Below are 25,555 nucleotides of genomic sequence, written 5' to 3'. Positions count from 1 at the left end.
TTAAGACTATTGTTAGAGACTGTCCTTTTGAAGGCTGACAAGTTTATAGAGTAGGAAGAAAGTGATCATATCAACTCTGGTCCTCAGAGGCAGAATGTGCCAGCTCTTGGACTGGCAAGAAGAGGGGGCTAAGATGAGAGCGTAAGAAGGCTTTTAAAATTTCATGGCTATAATTTTACTATCAAAAGATCTCTCCAAACTTCATCTTAGATGCCAAGAGAGCAAAGTTCCACAGCTCAAATTCTGTTAACAAACTGCTGATATACTGACATCTTCTTTCTTATTTTTATTTTTCAGTAAACAATGATTTGGCACTTGTAGTTTCTAGTTTTCTAAGGTCTGTCCTGTGGCTTTTTAGAAAAGAGTCCCCAACATAAATTCCTATGAAGTACTTTAAATGTAAACCAGTTGATCTTGAACTTACTAGTAAGAGTCTTTGGGGAAAACATAAGTACAAGTTTCAGGCTTCACTTTCAATCTCTTATGGATGTCCCCTGAGCAAAAGGCAGGGGTGGGGGTTGGGCCTTGACCCAAAACAGTCATTCATGGGACCCATGAGGAGCTTAGCAGAAAAGCTCTGAGCAACAAAGAGGGTGGTATTTAGTGAGGACAATTAAACTCTACACAGGGAGGTACAGAAAATAATACATTTTATACCAAGAGCTGAAATGTGAAAAAGTACAAAGAGAAGCAGAACCTGAGAAAGTGGAAGAATCATGTTAGCCAGAAGACAATTCAGTCCCTGAAGGGGCCTTGAAGCTAAGTTTCTGTAACAGCCTCACCTCCTTTCCAACCCTGATAATATCTTAAGCAAACCCTCATTTCTTACTGTAACTCGAGTCTCTGGTTCTTATAACCAAAGGAGGCTACTTAATGGCGCACCTCCAGCACTGCTAACATCAGCTGACCCACTTTTGTTCCCAGTAGAATTTCATTAAAAATCTCTAAATTGGCAATCTCTTTCCAACTCTTCTCCTTAATTAAGAAGAAGTTGGGCAAGTTGGATGTCTTCTCCACCAATTTTGTTTTAAAACTTTTGTGTTGCACTTCTGCTGGGTTATTTCTTGATTAAGAAACAGAAACCTTATTAGGTGACTAGACCTGTCCAGAACGTTGGAGCCACATCGATTTAGTGCACTTCATTTACTTCTCCAACTAACCAGAAAAGAAATTCAAAGCACATCTCTGATTAACAACCAACTAGAGGCATCATTTTAATATATAATTCTAGCTTGGGGATAACCATGCCTCACCAACTTCATCTCTCAAAATTATTTTGATACATAAATGCAGTTGAGTTTTAAGAAATGTATCTAGTTGACTTTAGTTCAATGCTCAAGAAATAAGAAATGGTCATGGAAAATGAAGGGGGAGAGTGGTTTAGTTGCTGATCTGAAACCTAACACTCTTAAATCACTTTTACCACATTCCAATATAGCTTTGGCAATCTGCATTTTAGAAGTATTTTAGAAATACTATCTTTTTGCTCACTGAAATAAGTACAGATTTATAAAGCAAAATGCTAACTTCAAGGGGAAAACATCCAAATACAAAAGTTCTTAGTTTCACTGACCTGTAATTGCTTTCACCACCATATCGGACACTTCTGGAATTTCTTCATTAACAGGGACACAAAGCATCTGAGGTGTAACCCAGTGCAGGGCTCTACCGAGAGAAAGAGAGAGACAGTGAAAAAAAATGTCCAAGGATGGACTGTAATCATTTATCATGTTATTTCCTCAGTGACAGAAAAAGACAGGGCACCGCTGGCTCGTCAGGCAACCCCAGCCCCTGCACCTACTAGCAGCTCGGCTGATGTGCTGAGCAACTGGAATCCTAGGATGAGGCTTCTCTTCTGCACTTATCACAAGAAAGCAGAAGACAATTTTTCCGGTTGAAGTGAAATTATACTACATTGGAAAAGCAATGGATATTTAAGAATGAAGATCTGGGAAGAACCTGCTGCTCCCTGTCCTCACTGCCCACCTTTTAGGCTCTGCCCTCGACTTCTGAGGCACACCAGAGCCCGAGTCAGAGATCATCAGGCGTGTGTCACTTCCGCCTGAACCACTGAGATTTCTGGTCACATGGTGATTCCACTCGTGAAATTCTGCTGCCAACCCTCACCACATGCTTGACTAACGCTCTCACCCTGCACCTCAGTCTAAAGCCCACTGAGTTACTTCTGGCTTCATCCCTTATCTTCCCAAGATCAATTCCACACTTCCGATGAGACATCATCAAGTTCAGAGCTACCGATTACCAGCCCTGCTGTCTGGGAACCCCACTTGTGATCCGAGGCTCCCTCTCCTCCAGAAACACCTCTTCAGGCTCAGGCCTGGCCCTGTTCCCACATGTTGACGGCCTCTTTCCCCAGTGCTCTGCTGCCGCTAGAATGCACAGCACGGGCACTCGCTCCACTGGCCATGGAACAGTGGGTGCTTTGCACAGTGCTAGCAACCCAGGGCTAGTGGAAAGACGCAGCAGCAGGAATGGCTGAATCACCCCTGGGAATAACAAAGACAGACAACACACACTGCCTTTATACGGATATTCACAGCTTCCTGCCTGACAAGATAGTTAGTGCAGTGAAATGAGAAAACAATGAAATTTCCTCTTGTTCCTTGGAAATTTTGGAGATCTGAACACCAGGCATAGTTCTCATCTAAAGCTGCCTGGATTCAAATAGATGAGCACGATGGAGACCTGAGTCTTCTCCTCTTGTCAATTTACCACATGCCTTTTCTTTCTGACATCACAAAGGAGTTTATATGCTAAGGATGGCAGACACCTTAGCTGTTACTTTCACCCAAGGTCTGAAACTCAAGGGCCCAGTTTTCTCAGATGTGTTCTTCCAACGGAAGGTAGTAAATACAACAAGGAAAAGCAGAACAACCAACTACCTGATCCTCTTCTGAATAGCAAGATCTTTCTTCTCATCATCAGTAGTTTCTGGACAGAACACATATTTATAGAGACGAGTCATGATGTACTTTTCAATCTGATCCATTATCTTCTCAACTCTTTCTGGAGGCACTGAAATATTCAAAAGGATACTTGAATGAAGGATGAACATTTGAAATGAAGAGTAATGTTTTCATAGTACTTTCAATGTAGCAGAAAACTAATTTACCAGAAATACATTAAAAACACTCAAACAAAAGTATAAAATATTGAAAAATACTCTAAAAAAATTACCCCAACTTTTGCAGCTGCCTTTTACAGAATTCCTACTTCTAACTTAAGCTGTCTGGCAGGACCTAATAGGTGTACACCCTGCTTAATGAGAAGACCTTAGCATGATGCTACATTAGAAAAGCACTTGAAATTCTCAAGACTGGTATGTGCTGGCAAGACTCACCCTTTCACTTTTCAGAGGTCTACTATATGACCTTAGAGGTCACTCTAAAGTAAATAAATGGGCCATATTTCTCATCAAGATGGCAATTCCGAGATGGGGGTTTTATTTAAAAGCCTCCCAAGGGGTTTTACCTGACTCTGTCCCTATTCCCAATGAAATTATTAAATATTGCTCAAGAAATTATCCAATTGCCTGATTATCTTGGAATGATATACGTGGTGGTATTCAAAGATACTGCTAAGTATAAAACCAACTACCTGAATGTTAGTGGAGTAAGCTACAGAACAGAGCAGGCAAACCAACGAAGACTTTTGAGAAAGAGAGCAACAACTGAGAGACCCAGCAGGAGGCCTGTGCAACTACCAGCAGTCTCCCGGAGGCGGGCTACCCAAGGGATTACCTTTTCCACGAGTCTGCATTCTTTCAGCCACATTCTGGTAAAAATCCTGAGTACACTCTGACTGCTCCTCAATACTTAAGTCCTGAAACAAAGGGACAAAGAGGCTGCTAAGTAACTGAAAGACAGATCAGGAGGAAAGCTCTAAATTTTACAAAACTTACTCCTTGAACTAATCCCCAAAGTACTTACGAATTCAATTACTGCTGCAGGGAAGAAAAGCCTGTCCTTTAATATTCTTTACCACATTCCATGACTTCTCATTTCTTTCTGCTGTATATACATATTCTTACATGGGTATAATGCATATTTTGATAATTTACATGTATATGTACATTCTGACTTACCTAGTCTACTTAATCATTTGATGGCTTTATAATATTCCATTATATTAGCCAATTTATTTAACTATCTTCTACCACTATGTGCCATGGGTTCTTACCCTTTTTTCACTAGTTATATATTGTAGCTATAAACAACTGTGTGAAGATAGTTTATTTTGGGTTATCTCTTTGTGATTCATTTACAAAAGTGGCATTAACTGCTTAAAAAATATGAACAACTTTACAGCTCTAAATATCTGTTCCTCAACACACTCCTCAGAAACTCCAAGTACAGACATTAGCCATGTATGTGTGCTTATTTCTACACAGCCCCTCCAACACTGAGCATCGTAATTTTCATTTGGGTTTTACTGATTTTACAGGTGTAACATATATATTAGTATTTATTCCCCACTTTCTTCCAAAGAATATTTGAAGTCTATATGAAAGATAAACCCAGCTCAGAGCAACCTAGAAAAATGACAAAACAAGACAAAACATGGAGAGAAACAGAAAGTAGAGCTGGAAAGATAACACTAAAATGTCTTCCTTGAAGATACAGAAGTTAAAAAAAAAAAAAAAAAAAAAAGTCATCCCATAAATTTGTCTAACTAAGCTGTCTAGCAATCATCAGCAAGATGAAAATAGTCACACAACTGAGTGTCCAAATCTAAAAGCAGTTTCTTAGGTGAAATTCTGACTCCAAAATCAGGAATTTCTCCAAGGGTTCTCATGAAGATGTCATCACAGGAGGGCATGGATATGGCGCAAGACAAATTCCACAGGACTGCTTCTCACAGACCACCTCTGCACAGGCCAATGACGTGGGTCAATAAAGCCCCGATGAAGCACACAGTCCCTGACGCCCTGGCTGATTCAGAAGAGATGGCCTGGGGTGAGAGCTAGTGAGCAAACCTTGCCCACCTGCCTTCACAATGTCTCGTCCACCTTCCCTGGTTTGGGTCCTCATTACCTCTCCCCTGGAGTTCAGCTGATCTTCCCACTTTCGATCTTTCTCTTCTCAACTGATCATCTTAGATCACGATCTGGTCCCCACGTACGCTGCTAGGTTTCCTATTGTTGAGAACCTGCATTTAGCTTTCCCACCTCTCTAACAATGTAAAATTATTCTCTGTCCAGATTACTTCTGCTCCTCTCCAATCCTCCAGAAGCTGCCCAAGGAAGTCCCACAGGGTTTCATTCAAGGCTCGGTCCCCATCTCGCCTCCTCTGCGAAGATGTCCTCTCCATTCCCTTGGTCAAAATAACCTTGCAGGCCTCACAGCACTCAACAGCACTCTGTCATACCTTAACTGTTGCACTCCTTAACTGCCTGAATGTTTAATACCATTAAACCTTTTTCCTGATTATTAAGAACAATTTTCAACAGTTCCAATTTTAGCTCCTCTCTGTAGATGAAATAAGTACCTTAATCTGCTTTCTTCTAATGTTTTTCATTCTTAGCTCTTTTATTTGGTGGGCATGTAAGGCTCGTATCAAACACAGACCTTAAATAATTTGCAAACAAACTTCCCTGTCTTCTTCAGCAGCAATTAGTAAAAAGCAATCCTGTTCCCCCTTGTTTTTCTAATTCTCATATAATTTGCTCCTGAGAAACTGAATTTATTTCTGGAATCCCTGGTTTATTTCACCATTCTCTCTCTCTTTTCTGTCTATATATGAAAATCATATCTAGTTGTGGTAAGTTTCATTTTAGTATATTCTGAGTTGTCTGCTATATTTAGAAACTTCCCTCCCAAACTCCTGCTACCTTCTTTTACTAGAATAAAAAATGTAACATGTATAATTTAATATTTTAAGTATTCACACTGACCTGAAAGGTATTTGTAAATTTATCTTTTTGTTTTCCTCAGCTAGATCCAAGATATCTGTACTTCCTCAGCTAAATCCAAGATAAAATCCAGAAACAGTCTTTTAATTCTTTGAATAAACCTCTTTCTGTATTAGATTATCATTTAATATTTAATCTTTTTATTGCTATTATCTTTATTTTATTTTTTTTTTTTTTGCTATTATCTTTAAAAACTGCTCTTTTTAAAAAGTCTGCTAGGCTCTCTAGCTTTCTATCTCTGGCATCTTGTACTGTAACTGAATTTTGTGGATTTATCTCACCAGGCTGCTAAATTTATCTCTATTGGTATTCTGTTTTTTTCTCGGATTTTCCGTTAAGATTATTTTCCCCCAATTTCCAGAAAATTATATTTTTATTCATTCTGAAAACATTTATTACATGGCTAATAGAATTCTAGCCACTGTACCAGGCAATTACATAAAAAATAATAACATTCTCAGAGGGCATTCAGATTGAACAGGAAGACTGAATGCAAATAATTCAGTACTTTCTGCAATAGATTATCTCCTTAGATAGCTTAGAGGAAGAGATAGACAATAAACTAATTTATAATACATAACATGGCTAACTTTCATTCGCATCAAATCTTAACAGTAAGAACACAATTCATTCTTAAGACTATTACCAGTACTCACTCCTAACTAGAAACTATGGCCTCCTTTTAAAGGCCTAAATGGCCTGCTTTATAGGTGGCAATGGATCACCTACTTCCTCCCCCAGCTCCACACAATCACTATAATTTTGTTACAGTTCAGAACACTCCATTTTCTATTTCTATTGCACAGATTTGCACTTTAGCAGTGTTTATTTTGCAATGTGAACTAACCTGCCACTCTGTTTTCTTATCCTGCTTTAGATTCTTCAGAGGACTTACCACAGTTGTATATTATAAATTAGTTTATTGCCTATCTCCTGCACTAAAATGTCAGTTCCCTGAGGATACTATTTACTTTCGTGTCCTTGGAGGCTACAACAGAGCCAGGCATAGAAAAAAAGAATGCAAGGGGACATGCCTATGGCTGATTCATGCTGATATAAGGCAGAAACCAACACAATATTGTAGAGCAATTATCCTCCAATTAAAAATACATACATCTTTAAAAAAAGAATGCAAGTGCCCATTTATCACTACTCTTCATACTATTGTAAAGACACAGGGAAACAGTTCTATGTTGATCTCTCCTATTTCTGCATCTTGTGAGGAGACACTGGCAGCCCTTGTTCTGCACCCTTTTCCAAGATAGCTGTATAGTGGACAGGCCGTGAAAACAGGGGTAGAGCCCCACTCAAGTGAAAAGGGTAGGCTGTTCACTGTCTAATATAATAAGGTTTCTTTCTGGAGCAAAAGTCAGGCAGGCTCACAGCCCTATGAAAGACCCTCTTCTTTAGCCTAACTCACTGCCTATACAGGGATTACCTGGTTGATATACTCTGGCCACTGCTAATGCTGTCATAAACTGGCTTCTTTTTTTTTTCTTGACCCAGGAAGCTTGTCTTCTGCCAGTATTCATGGAATTATGAAAGTGAAAGCATTAGTTGCTCAGTCATGTTCAACTCTTTGCAACCCCATTGACTGTAGCCCTTCAGGCTCTTCTGTTTATGGAACTGTGCAAGCAAGAATACTGGAGAGGATAACCATTCCCTTCTCCAGGGGATCTTCTCGACCCAGGGATCAAACATGGGTCTCCTGCATTACAGGTGGATTCTTTACTATCTGAGCCACCAGGGAAGCCTATGAAACTATGGCAGGCTAACTTTTAACTTGCAAGTAGATTACATCTCAGATCCTTCAAAGTTCTTCCCAAAGGAGCTAAGTGACATAATAGCACGTTTGTGCTGGTAAATTCTTTTAAGTTTTACAAAATTCCAAAAAGTTTTTCATAATTTTCTAAGAAAAAGCACAGTCTAACAGTGTAAATTATTTCTTTTCTTTAAGCATTCTTTAACCAATACCTGGGATAGTCTTTTCTATAATGTCTGTGTAAAGCCATTTTATTTTTTTTTCCTAAAAAAAAAAAAAAAAAGTCTGGCTGAAGTCTTTTTTCCACCCTTAGCTTTCAAAATCTTTGACTATTTCCTTAATTATGTTTTGTGTATTTTATCTTTTGAAACTAGATCTCCATGACCTATTTTCTAGATTAAGATTCTTTTGTACTACAGTTAACTGTTTGATCTACTTAGGTTTTAACTTAACTTTTAATGTTCATATTTTTTGTATCACTAGTCTCTGCTGCCTTCAATAATTTCCTTTTCCAGGAAACTAAACATATTAGGGCCTTACGCCTTCTAAATACATGTTTAATTTTAAGTTTTAAAGTATGTCGCCAAGCATGTAGGCCTCAGATTTTAAGATAATCTACCTTCCAAGGGAATATATCCCGTGGTCATGAAGCTAGTTGATTTCTGTCAAATTCAATTACTGGCAAAATGAAGGTAAGAACTATCAAGGTACGTGAATTCACTTCATCACTCTAAGGAAAAGCCAGGAGCAGTTAGTCACTTTTAGGAGCTAGATAGTTATTAATGACAAACTACTCGAATGTGCTTTTCACAAACATTACCATGTAATTTTTCAGCAAGAGAAATGTTTAAACTTTTGCCTTTGCTTCAGTGAATGAAATGTGTAAGGGTTAAGTGTTCCAGAAACTCACATTCTGAGACAGAAGGGACAGAGCAGTTGGTGCACCAGGTAGCCAAATTCTGCAGAATTCCCAAAGATGTTACATTCATTTAAAACACTCTGAGGGCACCAGAGTTTGAGCACATACAATGTTATTCACGACACTCCAGGGGTCCAGTAGTGTCCTGGCAGTGGCTTCTGCAAGCACCTGACATTACTAAACATATAGTCTTGTCTTAATGAAGAGACTCCTGAATTAGAGTCCATTAATGCAATTGTATATTTAGCACTGGTTACCTGAGTTTTCCAACAAGGTTTAGGAAAAGATCAAAAGTATTCACAGATGAGTAAAGTGAACCAGGCTTTTCAAGCAGTATAGCAGCTAGTTTTTAAAAAAATCTCTTTAAGCATTACTTTGCAATACTTCAGTGTATGGGAATTATGCAGGTGCTGAATGAAATTTTAACCTAAAGAGGTACATTTTGGGGATGAGGAAGTATTTTTAAAAACTCTCAGTGCAGATATAAAGTATTTCCTGATAAAGATAAAATGGCTGAAAAAAATTTTAATGCAATTCTGAAAATACTTAATTTTTCTAGACTTGACCTGTTATGTGGGAAAAAGGTTGCTCATCACTGGCATACTCTAGGACTGGAGAAAATAGGAACAAAGAGGAAAAAGGTGTGGGCAAGAGTGGTTCACTGTTGAAACTACAGGTTAGAAATTACAAGGTAAAGACACACATGGAGAGGACACAAGCTGTTATCCAAGTGACCCTGGATAAGTCACTCATCCTCTCTGGCTCTCAACTTTCCTACCTGTACAATAAATGGACAGAAGTTGCTAAGGTCCTTTTCAATGTCTAAATTTTAGCTTTCGCTTCTCTACCTGAGCAAGGACAGGAAAATTAAAAATCAATATACAAAACCAAACCAAAAAAAAAAAAATCCTAAATGATTATTCTTGGTCTAATGATTATTACTTGAGTTCAACGTCTACTATGGCCCTCTTGGCAGCTTACTATTTATAAGGTGACAAGTTAGGAAGGCTTACTACTAAAGGAAACAGTGTAAGTGGCTTTGATGCCAGACTTTCCACATGAAGATGATCCAAATACCATTGAGTTGTAGTGCAAAAGTATTAGCCTTAGAGTCATGTTTAACTTAGTTCAGTGACATTTCTCAGGTAAGTGACAACATTTCTGGATCTTTATTTTCTCAGTTGGAAAATGACAAAGTTTCACTAGATTATCTCTAAGACCTATCTCAAAGTTTCACTAGATTATCTCTAAGACTCTACGTTTCTAGGTGGTTCTCAACCTACCCTTTTGTAATGCATTGCTTCCAAAAACAGCTTGGTCTGCTTATAGATTTCTTGGCCTGTCTTGTGGAAGGTCTTGAGAAATTCTATGAACTCTTTAGACACTCTATCCGTTTCAATGCTGGTTTGCCGGTTTATGGAAGGACTGGGAGCTTTTGCTTCCTGAATTTCTGCTGGGAAAATTAAACATAGTAAGTTTCATTACACAGAAGATCCATGCATGGAATTACTTTAAGTATCTAACTTAAGATTATTTAAATTATGCTAAATCAAAGTTAAACTTGAATTTAAGTTATTTTATGTTTAAATATTTGGATTCTCCTTGTTTGTTTAATCGCTGAGTCGTGTCTGACTCTTTTGCAACCCCGTGAACTGCAGCCCATTAGGCTCCTCTGTCCCTGGGATTTCCCAGGCAAGTATACTGGAGTGGGTTGCCATTTCCTTCTCCAGGGGATCTTCCCAACCCAGGAATCAAACCCCTGTCTCTGCACTGCAGGCATTCTTTACCCCTGAGCCACCAGGGAAGCCCATGCACCTAGTAACACAGCTTTAAAACACATGAAACATAAAGAGAAGAAATTTAAAAATCCATGATTTTAATAGGAGAGTTCAATGCTCCTCTCTTGGTAATCAATATTATAGGTAATACAAAAAAGTCAATAAGGACAGAATACCTGAACAATGCTATCAGACAACTTGAATTAACTGATATTTATAGAATACTCCACCCAACAACAACAGAATGCACATGCAATCTGACAAACTAACAGTGGTGATAGTTTACATACAGCAAATGTTTACTACGTGCTAAGTGCTTTTCCGATGCTTTGTTGTGTAATCCTCACAACTCTATAAACTAAGGCTTGAGAACATTAATTAACTTGAATGATGCTGCAGCTATTTAACTGGCACAAGCTGGAATCTGAACCCAGGACTCTGTGCCTTAACTGCAGCCTGAGCTCCTTACTATGCAGTATCTGCCTCAGCATGTCAGAGTGGACTGAGGACTCTTTCCAGGGAACACCATGCCCTGAGACTCTGTGGATCTGTAAGCCAGCCAAGGGCGGGGAAACTAACCATCTCTTTTATTGCCTTACTTGTGCACACTCTCTGCCTTCAACAAATACTATTTTCCAAAGACAGATGATTTTGATTTTTTAAAAATATTCTTTCAAAATGCTAATGAAAGTAAAGATACTCTGTATGATACTATAATGGTAAATACATATCATTATACATTTGTCCAAATCAACCGAATGTCCAATGCCCAGAATGAATCCTTATGTAAACTACATGCTTCTGAAAATCATGTGTCAATGTAGGTTTAGCAACTAACACAAATGGCCCACTCTGGCGGGGGATGCTGACACTGGAGGAGACTGTGCATGTGTGGAGGCACAGCACGTACGGGAACTCTCTGTATGATCCTTTCAATTTTATGTGAACCTAAAACTGCTTTAAAAAACTTAAAAGAATAAAAAAGATGAACTGCATTCACTAGTTATGAATTAGTATGTGCATGCATGCTAAGTCACTTCAGTTGTGTCCGACTCTTTGTAACCCTATGGATCACAGCTCACCAGACTCCTCTGTCCGTGGAATTCTCCCAAAGAATCCCTTTCTACCCATTATCTAGAGTCACAAAATTTTAACACTTTGCTCCATGTCTGTGTGCAATTTTTTCTAAATTTTTCAGAGTAGATGGTATGTATCATGCTCTTTATCCCTTAGTTTGAGTATTTCTTAGCAGCAAGGATATTCTGTTGCTAACTATAGTTACTGAAAAATAAGCATTTTTTTTAAAAACACAGGATCAAACTGAGGGTCACACATTTATTTAGTGGTCATACAGTCTCCTCTAACCTGGAAATGTCTTTGTTTTTCATGACACTGACAATTTTGAAGAATACGAGCCAGTTATTTTTACTGAATGTACCTCAATTTGTGTTTCTCTACTGTTGCCTCATGACTAGATGTCAGGTTATAAATTTTCAGCTTAAATATTACACAATTGATGTTGTGTTCTTCTCGAATTATCATACCTAGAAACACACAAGGTCCATTTCCCACGCTGTAATGCAGCTATCATTTCTCTATGTGTAATCAGTAAATAAGTTGTGGGAGTTAACCTGAATCACGGTTCACCACTTGTTCCTCAGGAAACTCCCTACTCTCACCCTAGATTCGGCATCCACTGGTGTAACCTGTCTGAACCAGTTCCTACCAGGATAACTATAACATGGTGATTTTCTGTCTCCATCACTCCTATATGTGTTAGTCAACACTCTATGGTAAGCAAGAGTTTTCTTCCCTTCTTTATCTATTTTATTAGTTGGATGGACTAATAGATTATTGTTTTATTCATCTGCAGTCCATTTATTGTCTTTATTTGTTTTGATACCCAAATTTGGTCAGCGGGAACCCATTCAAGCTGACTTCTGGGTGCTTGACATGTCCCCAACATTTCTGAGGGGCCCTCCTTTCCCTGCTCCAGTTCCAGAATCACTCAATTCTTCAAGGAACCTGAATTCACTTCAGTGTAGGATAGTATTTAGAATCTAAGGTCTGAGTAGAAAGATTGGCATCTTAATTCTAAAAAAAAAAAAAAGACAGCCTTCCTTAATCCCTCCTTAGAGCATAACTTTTAGATTATTTGTAAAAGATGAACACAAGATTCTACTCAGGGTGACATCTATTTGAGCTCTAAAGAAAAAGGGCATTTTAGAATGTATGAGCAACTATTTCAACTTGGCTGACCCACTGTGATTTACTCTAAACTACACCTCACTCAACCCTGCTTTGGAGATTAAAAAACTGAAAGTAGATTCTCTGAGTCTTTACGGTCAAGCTGTCCCATTAATCTTCTCTGAAGACACAGACAACTCTAACAGGAAGTTAAAATATTTTTCAAATCCCTTAGAAGGTTATTTGCATTCTATGTACCACCAACCTGCCCTGACTTAAGAGCTTTCTTTCGTACCACCAATAGAAGCAAGTAAAATATCAAGAGCAAGGACATCTCGTGTTAACAAAGTAAAATAAAGAACACAGAACATAAAAGGCCTATTGTAGTCTAGACTCAATAAATGAAAACTGCATTTAGTATAGGCTAACTTCATCCACATGCAAAGGCCCAAAAAATAATCACCCTGAAATGCAGAGTTCATTTGGCAGAGTTACATAAGCAATCTGTGAAACAAAGATCCAATAGCATCTTCTTTTCTAATACACACACATCAATTTTTTTCCCAACACTCTGAAGTCTTTCTCACCACATGCTTTCTACAGACATAAAACAGCTAAAGGTTAAAAAAAAAAAAATCTATCATTCTAAAGAAATTTAAAAATTAACAACTATTCCACATGAAAGTTTTTAAGATTAAAAATCACTTGAAATTTTTCTTTTAAAGTACAAATCTTCTTTCCATAATACAATGTACACTGTATAGAAGCTCCTAGGACATGATTTTTAAAAGTGCCAAGTATAGGCATAAATGTGTGTGACTATTATGCACTTATCTATCTACATAGATACAGACACAGATATAGTTACAGGTGAACACATACGTATTTGAGGTCAAGGGATATAAGGGGAAAAAGCTTAACCAGGACTTAGGAGACCTGAACTCTAATATTAGCAAATCATTATATGATCTTGGGTAAATCAGTTCACCTTATGGGCTTTCATACTGTCATCTGTAAAATGTGACAGTTAGAGCTGATGATTTTATAATTCTTTACTATTTCACTTGTTGTCATATATCATCTCACTAGACATCTATAAATGCATAAGGTTAATCAGACTTCCCCAAAGAAGGAAACAGAATGCAAACTAAACAAGAATGAATGGCTTTGATCAATACCTCCGAGTTCCTTACCAGGAGGTTTTTTTCTATCAAAAAAACAACATGCATTTTAAAATAGCTAACACATATTGGAGACTGACTATGTGTGTTAGGTACTGCGCTAAAACTCTGTACACACATCAGCTCATTTACTCCTCAAGACATGCCAATGATAGGTATTACTATCCCTCAGAATAGACAGGGCTTAAAGAGATCAGCCTGCTTATGTCACACAGCTAGCAAACTGCAAAGCTGAGACTCAAACCAGGGTGACTCCAAAGTATACACTTTTAATCACCTACTACACTACCTCCTCATAAATAAACCATGAACCAAATACATTCTTATCAAACACATCTAATCTGTAACAAGTATCGATTATTCCCCTTCTTACCGCTGTAGAGAAAACTCCTGACAGAGGGCCAAGCAAGAACAATTCCAAATGGATCATGTGAATGAAAAGATGGCGTAAAGGTTTGCCTTTATTAAAGAGAAGTGCTGTATTTTTGGATAAACAATCATTCCTTCTAATAAATAAAAAACAATAGTCATTAAATCCAAAAGATCAGCAAAGATCTTTAGCTGTGATACTATTACTTCCCTTCCTGCAGGCAGACCAAAAACCTAACAACAATTATCCCAGGTTGGGGTGGAGGGAGTGGAGGGAAGTGTCCAAGAGCACAGCTCTCTGACAGCATCAGTGTTGGTTATCAACACAGAGGTAGAGAGACTAAGGTCTAACAAGAGACAGTCTTTCTTGCTTCCTGCTGGGTCATTTCAATTAGCTTATCAGCTCATTGGTAGAACAGGTGTGACTTTAGCGAGAATTTTCCTGCTGGTTATAATGTGGAATTTTAAGCAATAGGACGAAAAAGGTCAAGCATATACAAAAGTGAGCCTTTCCTACATGTTCTCTAAATAGTATTTCCTATCTAGACACAAGCTGCCTCTCAAGCTTTCAGAAAACTTCTCTTTTAGACAACTTTAAGATAACCTGAAACAGTCATTTCTGATAACGTATGGATAGTGAGGATATTAAACAAAGGAGAGTAAACCAATATTCAAAAACTGAAGGCACAAAAAATAAAACCCAAGCAGATACGATGGGTATAAATTTTATAAACAAAGCTATATGTTTCAACTATCTTTATTCCTCTGATAAAGTAAAAATAAGTTTTCTTAAACACAATGTCCTCCAACCAATGAGATTTCATTTGTCATCTGCACCTCCAACCCAACATCTCAAGTCTGCGTTGATATCTCTGAATGCTTACAGAAATTACAAAGCTGAGCCCACACACATTCTGTGTCTCATTGGGCACAAAGGGAACAAGAGAATCAGAAAAATTACCCTTCTTTGCTCCAACCCTGGATGAAGCACTGAAGAATTTCTTCACTGTGGTAACCTTGCGGGTCTTCTCATTGGTTTTCTTCTCTTCAAACTTGGAAAATGTGAGGGATTGGGCCCCTTGGCCGCTCTGACTGCTGGCAAAGGCCTCTTCTTCCTCCCGCTGCAGTCTGTAATTCAAGGAGAGATCAAGAGTAACCCTGATATTCTCCAAGTTTTCCTTGCATCTACAGGTAATAACTTGATGAACTGGGGAGCTAAAACGTTCAGAATTAGAGGTTAAATACCAAAGAGGTCTGAGGTCTCTGACAGCAAACTATCCTATGTGCCACTACAAACTTCAAAAGGGACTTTCTCCGTGGATCAAGTTCATTCAGCAGTTGCACGAGGATTACACACAAAAAATACAGTCTAGTCCTCTTCCCTGACAACCTCAAGGGTGGAAGAGAGAACAAGCTAAGTCAATAACTACCACATACTGTGACAAAGCCTACAGTAGACAGCAAAACCCTAGTGCTATGAGAATACAGGGGGACAAAACCTAAATCTGCTGCAAGAGTCCAAGAAGGCTTTTTGTTTTAAATTTATTTTACTATTTTGGCTGTGCCACGTCTTTGTTACCATGTGCAGGCTTTCTTTAGTTGCAACAAGCAGGGGCTACTCCCTACTTGTGGTACATGGGCTTTTCACTGTGGTGGTTTCTCTTTTTGCAGAGCATGCGCTCCAGGGCATAGGCTTCAACAGCCGGGGTACACAGGGTTAGATGCCCCACTGCACATGGAATCTTCCCAGATGAGGGATTGAACCCGCATGCCCTGCATTGGCAGACGGACTCTTAACCACTGGACCACCAGGGAAGTCCCAAGAAAGTTTTTATAATGGTGATATTCAGCCCAGTCTTAGAAGGATCAAGAGGATTCCGCCAAGTGAAAGAGCATTCCAGAAAGAAGATACTACTACAAATGGGAAGGATGTGACTTGTGTTGAGGACCAAGTTCACTCAATGTAGTCAGATCCCTGACGATGTGATGGACTCTGATGCTGGATGTACAGCTAGGCGCCAGGTGGTAAGAAGCCTTGACTGCCAAGCCTGCTATAATCCTGGACTTGATCACGTGGTGGGGAATCAAGAAAGACTATAATCTAACACCATTATCTGATCTGTGCTTTAAACATAATGCAGGTAGCTGTGTGACACCTGGAGGGGCAGACAGACTAGGGACAGAGACAGTAATTAAGAACAGAGTACACAGATTTAAGAGAGAGAAGTAAGAACCTGGAAACAGGAGAGGATGGAATTCAAAAGGCCTCTCTGAGCTGAAATAAGCAGAATTATTGCTTATTTGCAGCTCAATTACCTGCAAGCAGTGTGTGGGAGTGGAAGGAGTCGACTGAATAAAGAGTGACGTCATTAACTGGATACAAGAGGAGGGACAGGAGGAGCTGCTGGGAGTGGGGATTAGAGGAAATAAAAGCAAGAAATCTGGCCTTGGACCAGCTGAATTTGAGGTATTCATAATAAATCTCAAAAGTTATCCATAGAACTATGATTCTCGAAGTGTGATTCTCCAGACAGCAGTGTCAGCATCACCTGGGAACAAGCTAAAGCTACAAAACCTGGTGGTCCAGTGGTGTTATTCATGGCGTTTTATTAGCTCCTATGCTCACTAGACATTCTATGTTTTAATTTTTATCACAGTCATTTTCCTGGATAAAACTAACAAATGCCATTTTTTAAGGAAAAGTTAAATTTCTGTACTTTCAGGACCATGGATACAAATCAACAGGTTTCTACTATTATGTGCTTATCACTGTGCCAGATGTCATGCTGGGTATATTAAAAGAATGAGGAAAATAATGCTTGATGAAAGTCATAAGCCAAACCCTGAGCACTCATCTATAACCTCATTTAATCTTCACCATAAAGTATGCTCATCTTCATTCAAAGGGGCTTATTGTCTATGTTAGAGAACTAAGACTTAACTCATCCCAAACACAAAACAATTAAAAGTTAAGACAAAGTGAAGAAATCACTGAAAGCTATTCGTCAAGTGGTGAACGAAAGAAAATATCCATTTCTCTTAAAATTAAGCTGACTTGCTAATAGCTCAAAACAGAAGAGAAAAATGTATTCTCAAGCTGTGTATCCAGTTACATCATTGTCTAAACACCCCAAGTTAAGTTCTTTTACCGCTCTGCCAGTTCCCAGTCCTCCTGAATCTGCTTCTGCCTGGCTTTGTGGTACTCCTCTCTCCAGCACTTGGAGCAGAAACCCTGCCAAGCAGGGTTGCCGTAGTAACCACATCCTTTCTTGCATAGGAGCTCCGACTGATCCACATGAATTCCTCGGCGTTCAGACTTAAGGCTCATCTTCCTCCTGCTAATCAAAGAGCAAACAATAAAGTGCTGTTGAAAATGAATTCACTATCATTTTGCTCACAGCAAAGCAAATAAGAAAAAAAATGAATGAGTTTATCAACTTCATGCTGTAAGAGAAGGAAGGGGAGGAAGAGGGAAAAGAAGGTTTCAATATGGCAAATTCCTGTCATACTAAAGAACAAACTTCTTATTCCTGCCCAATAATAAAGCATACTTTAAGAAAGGACTGATTGGATTAAATACCTAAACATAAGACACAAAACTATAAAACTCCTAGAACAAAATATAGGGGGAAAACTTCACAACATTGGATTTGGTGCCAATTTCTTGGAATATGACACCAAAAGCATAAGAAACAAGAGCAAAAACAGACAAATGGGACTACATCAAACTTCTGCACAGAGACGGAATCAACAGTGAAAGGGCCACCTATGGAATTGGATAAAATATTTGCAAACCATTTATCTGATAAGAGCTTAATATTCAGAATATGTAAAGAACTAAAACTCAACAACAACAATAAAAATCCAATTAAAAATCACAAAGGCCATGAACAGACAATTCCCCAAAGAAGATATGTGTGTTAGTGTTAGTTGCTCAGTCGTGTCCAACTTTTTGCAGCCCCATGGACTGTAGCCAACCAGGCTCCTCTGTCCATAGAATTCTCCAGGCAAAAATACTGGAGTGGGCTGCCATTTCCTTCTCTGGGGGATCTTTCTGACCCAGGGATTGAACCCGGGTCTCCTGCATTGCAGGCAGATTCTTGGCCTTCTGAGCCATGAAGAATACAAACAGCCAACTAACATGTGAAAAGATGTTTAACATCACTAATTACTAGGTAAATGCAAACCCGAACCACGACGACTTATCACCACATGCCTGTCAGAATGGCTATCATCAAAAAGAACACAAACAACGAGTGTTGACAAGGATGTAAAGAAATTGGAACCTTGTGCACAGCTGGTGGGAAGGTGAAATGCCACAGTCACTGTGGAAAACAGTATGGAGAGTCCTCAAAAATTAGAAATAAAATTACCATATGAGCCAGCAATCTCACTTCTGGGTATATTCCCCAAAGAACTGAAAATAGGATCTTGAAGAGAGATCTGCACGCTCATGCTCACTGAGCATTATTCACAGTAGCCAAGAGCTAGAAGCAATCTAAATATCCATCCAAGGATGAATGGATAAACACAGGATGAATGGATGAAGAAAATGTGGTATACACAATGGAATATTATTCAGCCTCCAAAAGGAAAGAAATTCTATCATATGCTACAACATGGATGAAGTCTGAGGACATTATGTCAAGTAGAATTAGTCAATCACAAAAAGACAAATCAAAGACATGATTACACCCACATGAGGTATCTAAGTAAGTCAAACTCTTCGAACCAGAAACTAGAATGAGCCGGGCACGGTGGCGCGCGCCTGTAGTCCCAGCTACTTGGGAGGCTGAGGCTGGAGGATCGCTTGAGCCCAGGAGTTCTGGGCTGCAGTGCGCTATGCTGATCGGGTGTCCGCGCTAAGTTCAGCATCAATATGGTGACGTCCCGGGAGCGGGGGACCACCAGGTTGCCTAAGGAGGGGTGAACCAGCCCAGGTCAGAAATGGAGCAGGTCAAAACTCCCATGCTGATCAGAAAGTAGAATGATTGTTGCCAGGGGGTAGGGGGAGGGAGGCAAAGAGGAGTTGCTGTTCAATGGAAGAGACTTTCAGTTTTGCCAGATAAAAAGGTTCTAGAGATCCGTTGCACAAGGCACACATAGTTAACACTTCTGTATCATACACTTTGGAAACGGTTAAGATGGGGCTTCCCTGGTAGCAATGCAGGGGACGTGGGTTCGATCCCTAGTCCAGGAAGATCCCACATGTGGCAGGACAGCTAAACCCAACTACTATAACTACTGAAGCCCGCGCACCCTACAGCCCGAGCTTTGCAACAAGAGAAACCACTGCAGAGAGAAGCCTGTGCAGCACAACTAAAGAGGCACGCACCAAGCATTACTTTTGAGGATTCTCAAAGGCAAAAGGGAGGAGGAGAATTAAGGAAGAAGGCCAGAACTCACTGTATCACTGAACCCCTGTTCAGGCTACCCTTTCTCCCCTCCAGTATCACCAAGTCAACCCAGAAATGAACTCCAGGGCACAGAGAGAGCTCCTTTAGTTCTGGATCAAAGAATGAGAATAGGAACTCCTAACACTGAAAGAAAATATGAAAACCCCTCCATTTTCTCGTCTTTCCCCCCTTCTCTTGAGCCACTGGCAATCATACGATGTCCACAGAAGCGACTGGAATGAGAAACTGTGGGAACTACCCTCTGAGCAAGGGGAACTACTCATTTTTCCCTCTCTCGAGTCTCCCAGACAGTGATGGGAGTACAAGACACAGCAGGGTAACTACTTCCACAGCTTTCCACCCAGAAGAGAGAAGATAAGCCCCGAGGGAACTTAAAAAATACAGGAGGAATCACTGAGGAGAATTCAAGAAAGCAAGCTGTGAACACCCTGGCCCATGCATGCACGCATAGGTCTGATGCTATTCAGGACCAAAGACTAAAACTCACATTAACAGAGACCACCGCACAGGCTTCAGACTGGCACGCACCAGGAAACAGGTCGAAATAGCGCTGTGAAGCCTCTGAAAAATGAACGGACACGGGAACCACACCTCACAGAAGTAGGGTTGGAACCAGCAGCCTGAACTTGTCAGCAAAACTAAAAACTTTTGCTCTGCAAATGACACTGAGAGAAAAATGAAAATACAAACTACAGACTGGGAGAAAATACGGGCAAATCATACATCTGACAAAGGACTTGCACCCAGGATATGTATAATTCTCAAAACTCAACAGAAAGGAAAACCATCTGATTTTTTTTTAATGGGCAAGACTTGAACAGACTTATCCAAAGAAGATAAACACACAGGAGATGAGTCTCCATGGTTTCTCACATTTCTGTACAAGGGGGCTTTGTAATTAAGACTATCTCAAGAAAGTTTGCATATCCAACATTCTCAGAAGGAAGCAATCACTGCTTCCCTTCAGAGCAGAAGACAAGTTTGTTTACTGTCAAGTAAAATAGAATATTACCCTCCAGGTCAAAAGTCAAGTGGCTTTGTTTGCTGCCCATTGTAAAGAATTTGAGTTCCTTAAGCTTAGGTTCCTCGGCTGTGACACCAGCCCCATGGGGCTTGGGACCAAAGGTAGCCCACGTGAGATGAAGCTTGTTTTATTTATGTCCTATGAATAATGAAGTCTTTTGTCTCCAACTCCAGAGTCTCATGACTTCTGCCAGCATCTATGAAACTGGCAGGCTAACTGGTTACATTTCAGACGGTAAGAACCCATGTCAGTCACATGGCCTTGACAACGTGGCAGCTAAGCACATGAAAAGTAGTTCAACATTATCATCCGTCAGAGAAATGCAAATTGAAACCACCATGAGACATCCATTCACACCTACTAGAAAGGCTAAAATTAAGGACAATACCAAGTGCAAGCAAGGATGCAGAGCAACTAGAACCCTCCTGCTGCTAAGCTGCTTCAGTTGTGTCCGACTCTGCGACCCCATAGACAGCAGCCCAACAGGCTCCGCCGTCCCTGGGATTCTCCAGGCAAGAATACTGGAGTGGGTTGCCATTTCCTTCTCCAATGCATGAAAGTGAAAAGTGAAAGTGAAGTCGCTCAGTCGTGTCCAACTCTTCCAGACCCCATGGACTGCAGCCCACCAGGCTCCTCCGTCCATGGGATTTTCCAAGCAAGAGTACTGGAGTGGGGTGCCATTGCCTTCTCCGGAGAACCCTCCTAGTGGGATGCAAATAGTACATCTACCATGGAAAACGATTTGGTAATTTCATTAAAAGTTAGATACGCTTAACATACAACCCAGCAGTCCAGTTCCCAGTTACTTCCTCCAGAGAAATAAAACTGATGTTCACTCAAAAATCTATACAGTGTTTCTAGTGACAGTATTTATGACCAGTTAAAAAATGGAAACGACCAAAATATCCTTCAGTAGATGAATGAATAAACAAACTGTGGCACATCCACGCAATGGAATGCTACTTAGAAAAAAAAAGTAAGTGATGCTACACCAAACAACTTGGGATGAATTCCTGAATGCTTTATGCTGCGTGAATGAAGCCAGTTTAAAAAATGTATGTACTCTATAATCAGTGTGTTAGAAACTGATGTTAGGGCGGGAGTCTATAAATGAACAGCACAAGAAACTTTTTTAGAGGTAATAGAACTGTACTGAGATGTATTATGGAGGTGTTCACATAAATCTATACTTTTTTTCTGGCTTCCCAGGCAGCTCAGTGGTAAAGAAACCACCTGCCAATGCAATGAGCCACAGAAATGCAGGTTAGATCCCTGGGTTGGGAAGATGCCCTGGAGAAGGAAATGGCAACCCACTCCAGTATTCTTGCCTGGGAAATCCCATGGACAGCAGAGCCTGGCAGGCTATAGTCCACAGGGTCCCAAGAGTCAGACATAACTTGGTGGCTAAACCATCACCACCACCAAGGACAGATAGGATTTAGATTTATCATACTTATCATTTAGTAAATGAGGCTGAGCTAGAAAGAAGGTTAACGAAGTCTAGTCAAGATTCTAGAATGTTAAACTGAGAAATTTTAAAGACCATCTACTTTCTTCTATTATAATACAGATAAAGACATTGAGACTGCAAAGCTATAATCTGTTCGATCAAAAAGGTAGTAAGTGGCAGGGACATCACAAAGCCTAAACTTGTACTACGTCCTGAGTTCCTCAAACTATTTTGAGAGCCTGAGCTAAACTCACCATCATCAGCCTGTGGTCCTTCAATTTCAAGAGAAGTAGGCAAAAAGAAATATCTACTTTTTTCCTTGTATTGATTCAGTAAGCTTAAAATTTTGTTTTTATACTACAAAGACGATAGCACAGCTGTTACTAAAATGAACATATTTTAGGGAGGCTACCTAACATAGGTGGCAGCAACTTCCCTTTCCTTGGGGAAGTGTTCCCCAAATGTAAATCTCTAAATCTACAGGTTGCCATGTTTGTGTATGTGCACCCACCCCCCCAACTTCAGGGCCACGGTTGACGCAACCAGAGGTGGATACATGACCCAAAATGAAGTTCTGGAAATGAGACTCAGTCTGGATTGTTCTTTTGAATGATGGAGAAGCTGAGGCAGGACCACCTTCCAACAAGCGGTCTGAGCAACAGGATAGTCAGTCTGCAGACTGAAATAGATACACAACAAGAAGCAGAGAAAAGTGGTAGAAGAAAAATATTCTCTAGGTCCCGAAGGGCTTCCATTTCTCAGTTCCAACCCTTTGCTAAGGTTTGGCTGCCTGCCTACCTTCAGATTCTGAAACACATCCCTTGATTCCTGACTGCTTTTTCCTTTTGCCAACTCCAGTACAGCCTATTTGCACCCAAAGTGAAAGTGAAGTCGCTCAGTCATGTCTGACTCTTTGCGACCCCGTGGACTGTATGTAGCCCACCAGGCTCCTCCATCCATGGGATTCTCCAGGCAAGAATACTGGAGTGGGGTGCCATTTCCTTCTCCAGGGGATCTTCCCGACCCAGGGATCGAATCCAGGTTTCCTGCATTCCAGGCAGACGCTTTAACCTCTGAGCCACCAGGGAAGCCAAGTACTATGCTAGAGCTCAAAAAATGTAACTGTGAAGACTACTTCACATATACTAAGGGCTCAACAGGTTAACATGAAAAAAACAATAACAGCTATGAGTCTATGAAGACGAACTTGATGTATACACGAGAACATGGAGATCGGTCAAATATGCACTCAAATCCCAGCTCTGCAATGTGACTTTGGACAAAATATTTCTGAAACTCCCATTCATACCCCTCTATCCAACTTCTGCGCCTACCATTCTCTACCTATTCACAAATCTAAGCCTCACAGGCCTTGTGCTCCCATGACGTTCACTCTGCTGTTAACCTGTGATTACGCTACCTCATATGACCAAAAAAAAAAAAAAAACCTTTCCAGATAATTAAGATTACTAATCAGTTGACCTTAAAATAGAGATTATCCTGATTTTCCAGGTGTACCTAATATAAGCACATGAACCTTAAACGCAGAAGACAACAGGAACCCAGAGAGTCAAAACAATTTTGAAAAAGATGTAGGAGGACGTACGTTACCAATTTCAAAACTTACTACAAATCCATGATAATCAAAACAGCATGGAACTGGCACAAGGACAGACACATGGATCAACGGGATAGAACTGTGAGTCCAGAAATAAACTCACCAAACTACGGCCACAACTATCAAATGGAAGAGTCTTCTCAAAAAATGATGCTGAGATACCACACGTACAGAATGAGATCAGACCTTTGCCTTGTACCATACACAGAAATTAAAAATTGATTAAAGAGCTACTGGTGGTCCAGTAGCTGAGACTCTGTGCTCCCAATGCAGGGGGCCCAGGTTCAATCCTCAGTCAGGAAACTAGATCCCCTGTGCCACAACTAAGGGTTGGCATATGCAACTGAAGAGCCCACATGCTGCAAGAGACTGGAGATCCCACGTGTCACGATCAGAACCAGTGCAGCCAAAAGAAAGAAAGAAATGAATAAATATATATTTTAAAAAGACCTAAATGCGAAAACTAAAACTATAAAAACTCTTGGGAAAAAGCACAGGTAAAATTTCATGATTTTAAACTTGGCAAAGATTCTTAGATGACACCAAAAGCATAAACAAAAGAAAAGACAGACAAATTGTAGCTCATGAGAACTAAAAGCTTCTATGCTTCCACAGATCCCGTCAAGAGAGTGAAAAGACAACCCACAGAATGGGAGAAAATATTTGCAAATCATGAATCTGATAAAGAACATGTATCCAGAATATATAATGAACTGTTACAATTCAATATTTTAAAAGATAAATACTCCAGTTATCAAAATGGGTAAAAGAGCTGAACAGACACTTCTCCAAGGAAGACATACCAATGGTCAGTAAGCACATTAAATGACTTCTGACATCATTACTCATTAGGAAAATGAAAAACCACTTCACACTCAATTAGATGGCTAGTATTAAAAAGCAAGATAATAACAAATGTTGACAAATATGTGGAGAAACTGAAACATTCATACACTGCTGATGGGAATGTAAAATGGTGCAGCTGCTTTTGGAAACCATCTGACAGTTTCTCAAATGATTTTAATTAGAGTTACTGAGCAATTTCACTCCAAGGTATACGCCCAAGAGAAATGAAAACATATGTCCCCATAAAAACCTGTATATGAATGTTTATATCAGCAAGTCCCTAATAGTCTAATGATGTTGAAAACAACCCAAATGTCCATCAACTGATAAATCAACAAAATGTAGTATATTCACACAATGAAGTATCAATATTATTCAGCCATAAAGAGGAATTAAGTACTGACACACGCCACAACAGGACTAACCTTGAAAACATTTGCTAACTGAAAGAAGCCAGTCATAAAAGACAACACATTATATGATCCCATTCGTATGAATGTTCAGAACAGGGAAGTCTAGAGAGAAAGCAGAATAATGGTTGCTTTGTAACTCAGGGGGGGACAGAGAAAGATAGAATGAAATAAGGAGACAGCTAAAGGGCATGGAGTTTCTTTCTGAGGTGATGAAAATGTTCTAAAGTTGGTGTGGTCAAGACTGCTTTTGAATTGTGCTCTTTAAATGGGTGAATCCTATGGTATGTGAACTATATTTCAAGAAAATTGTTTTTAAAATATAAAGCAGAAGAGGATGACAGAGAAATCAGAGAGAGTCAAAGAACCCTTGTTGGCTTTGAAGAGAAATATAAGAAATGTGGGTGGCTTCTAAAAGCTGAGGAAGACCCCTGGCTGACAACCAAGGAAATGACAACCTCGGTCACAGAACTTTATTGAACTCAATTCTACCAACATTTGAGTATGCCTAGAAGCAGATTCTCCCCATAACCTCCAGGTAAGAGCCCAGATCAGATGACATCTTAATTTTGACCTCTTGAGAGCCTTCACGGAGCACCAGCTAAGCTGCCAGGAGTTCTGACTTACAGAACTTTGGGTGCTGTTTTTTTTTTTTTTTAAAA

At 39.7% G+C, this 25,555-nt stretch overlaps 1 protein-coding gene across 1 annotated transcript in view; it reads right to left on the bottom strand.

Moving 5' to 3' along the window:
* RABGEF1 (RAB guanine nucleotide exchange factor (GEF) 1) overlaps nucleotides 1-25,555 on the bottom strand; it is a 50,762-nt gene that overhangs the window by 8,361 nt on the left and 16,846 nt on the right. Inside the window, exons 2-7 of the mRNA XM_010837401.1 lie at nucleotides 17,278-17,466; nucleotides 15,090-15,256; nucleotides 9,897-10,066; nucleotides 3,762-3,843; nucleotides 2,904-3,036; nucleotides 1,574-1,665 (exon numbers count right to left, since the gene is read on the bottom strand). Coding sequence (XP_010835703.1) covers nucleotides 1,574-1,665; nucleotides 2,904-3,036; nucleotides 3,762-3,843; nucleotides 9,897-10,066; nucleotides 15,090-15,256; nucleotides 17,278-17,456 — 823 coding nt within the window. The 5' untranslated portion in view covers nucleotides 17,457-17,466. The remainder of the gene's footprint in view (nucleotides 1-1,573; nucleotides 1,666-2,903; nucleotides 3,037-3,761; nucleotides 3,844-9,896; nucleotides 10,067-15,089; nucleotides 15,257-17,277; nucleotides 17,467-25,555) is intronic.

Source organism: Bison bison, unplaced genomic scaffold (assembly GCF_000754665.1).
Source record: "Bison bison bison isolate TAMUID 2011002044 unplaced genomic scaffold, Bison_UMD1.0 scf7180017864072, whole genome shotgun sequence".
Lineage (NCBI taxonomy): Eukaryota > Metazoa > Chordata > Mammalia > Artiodactyla > Bovidae > Bison > Bison bison.
The sequence above is the reverse complement of the archived record's forward strand: the minus strand, read 5'-3'. Positions and strand labels throughout refer to the sequence as shown.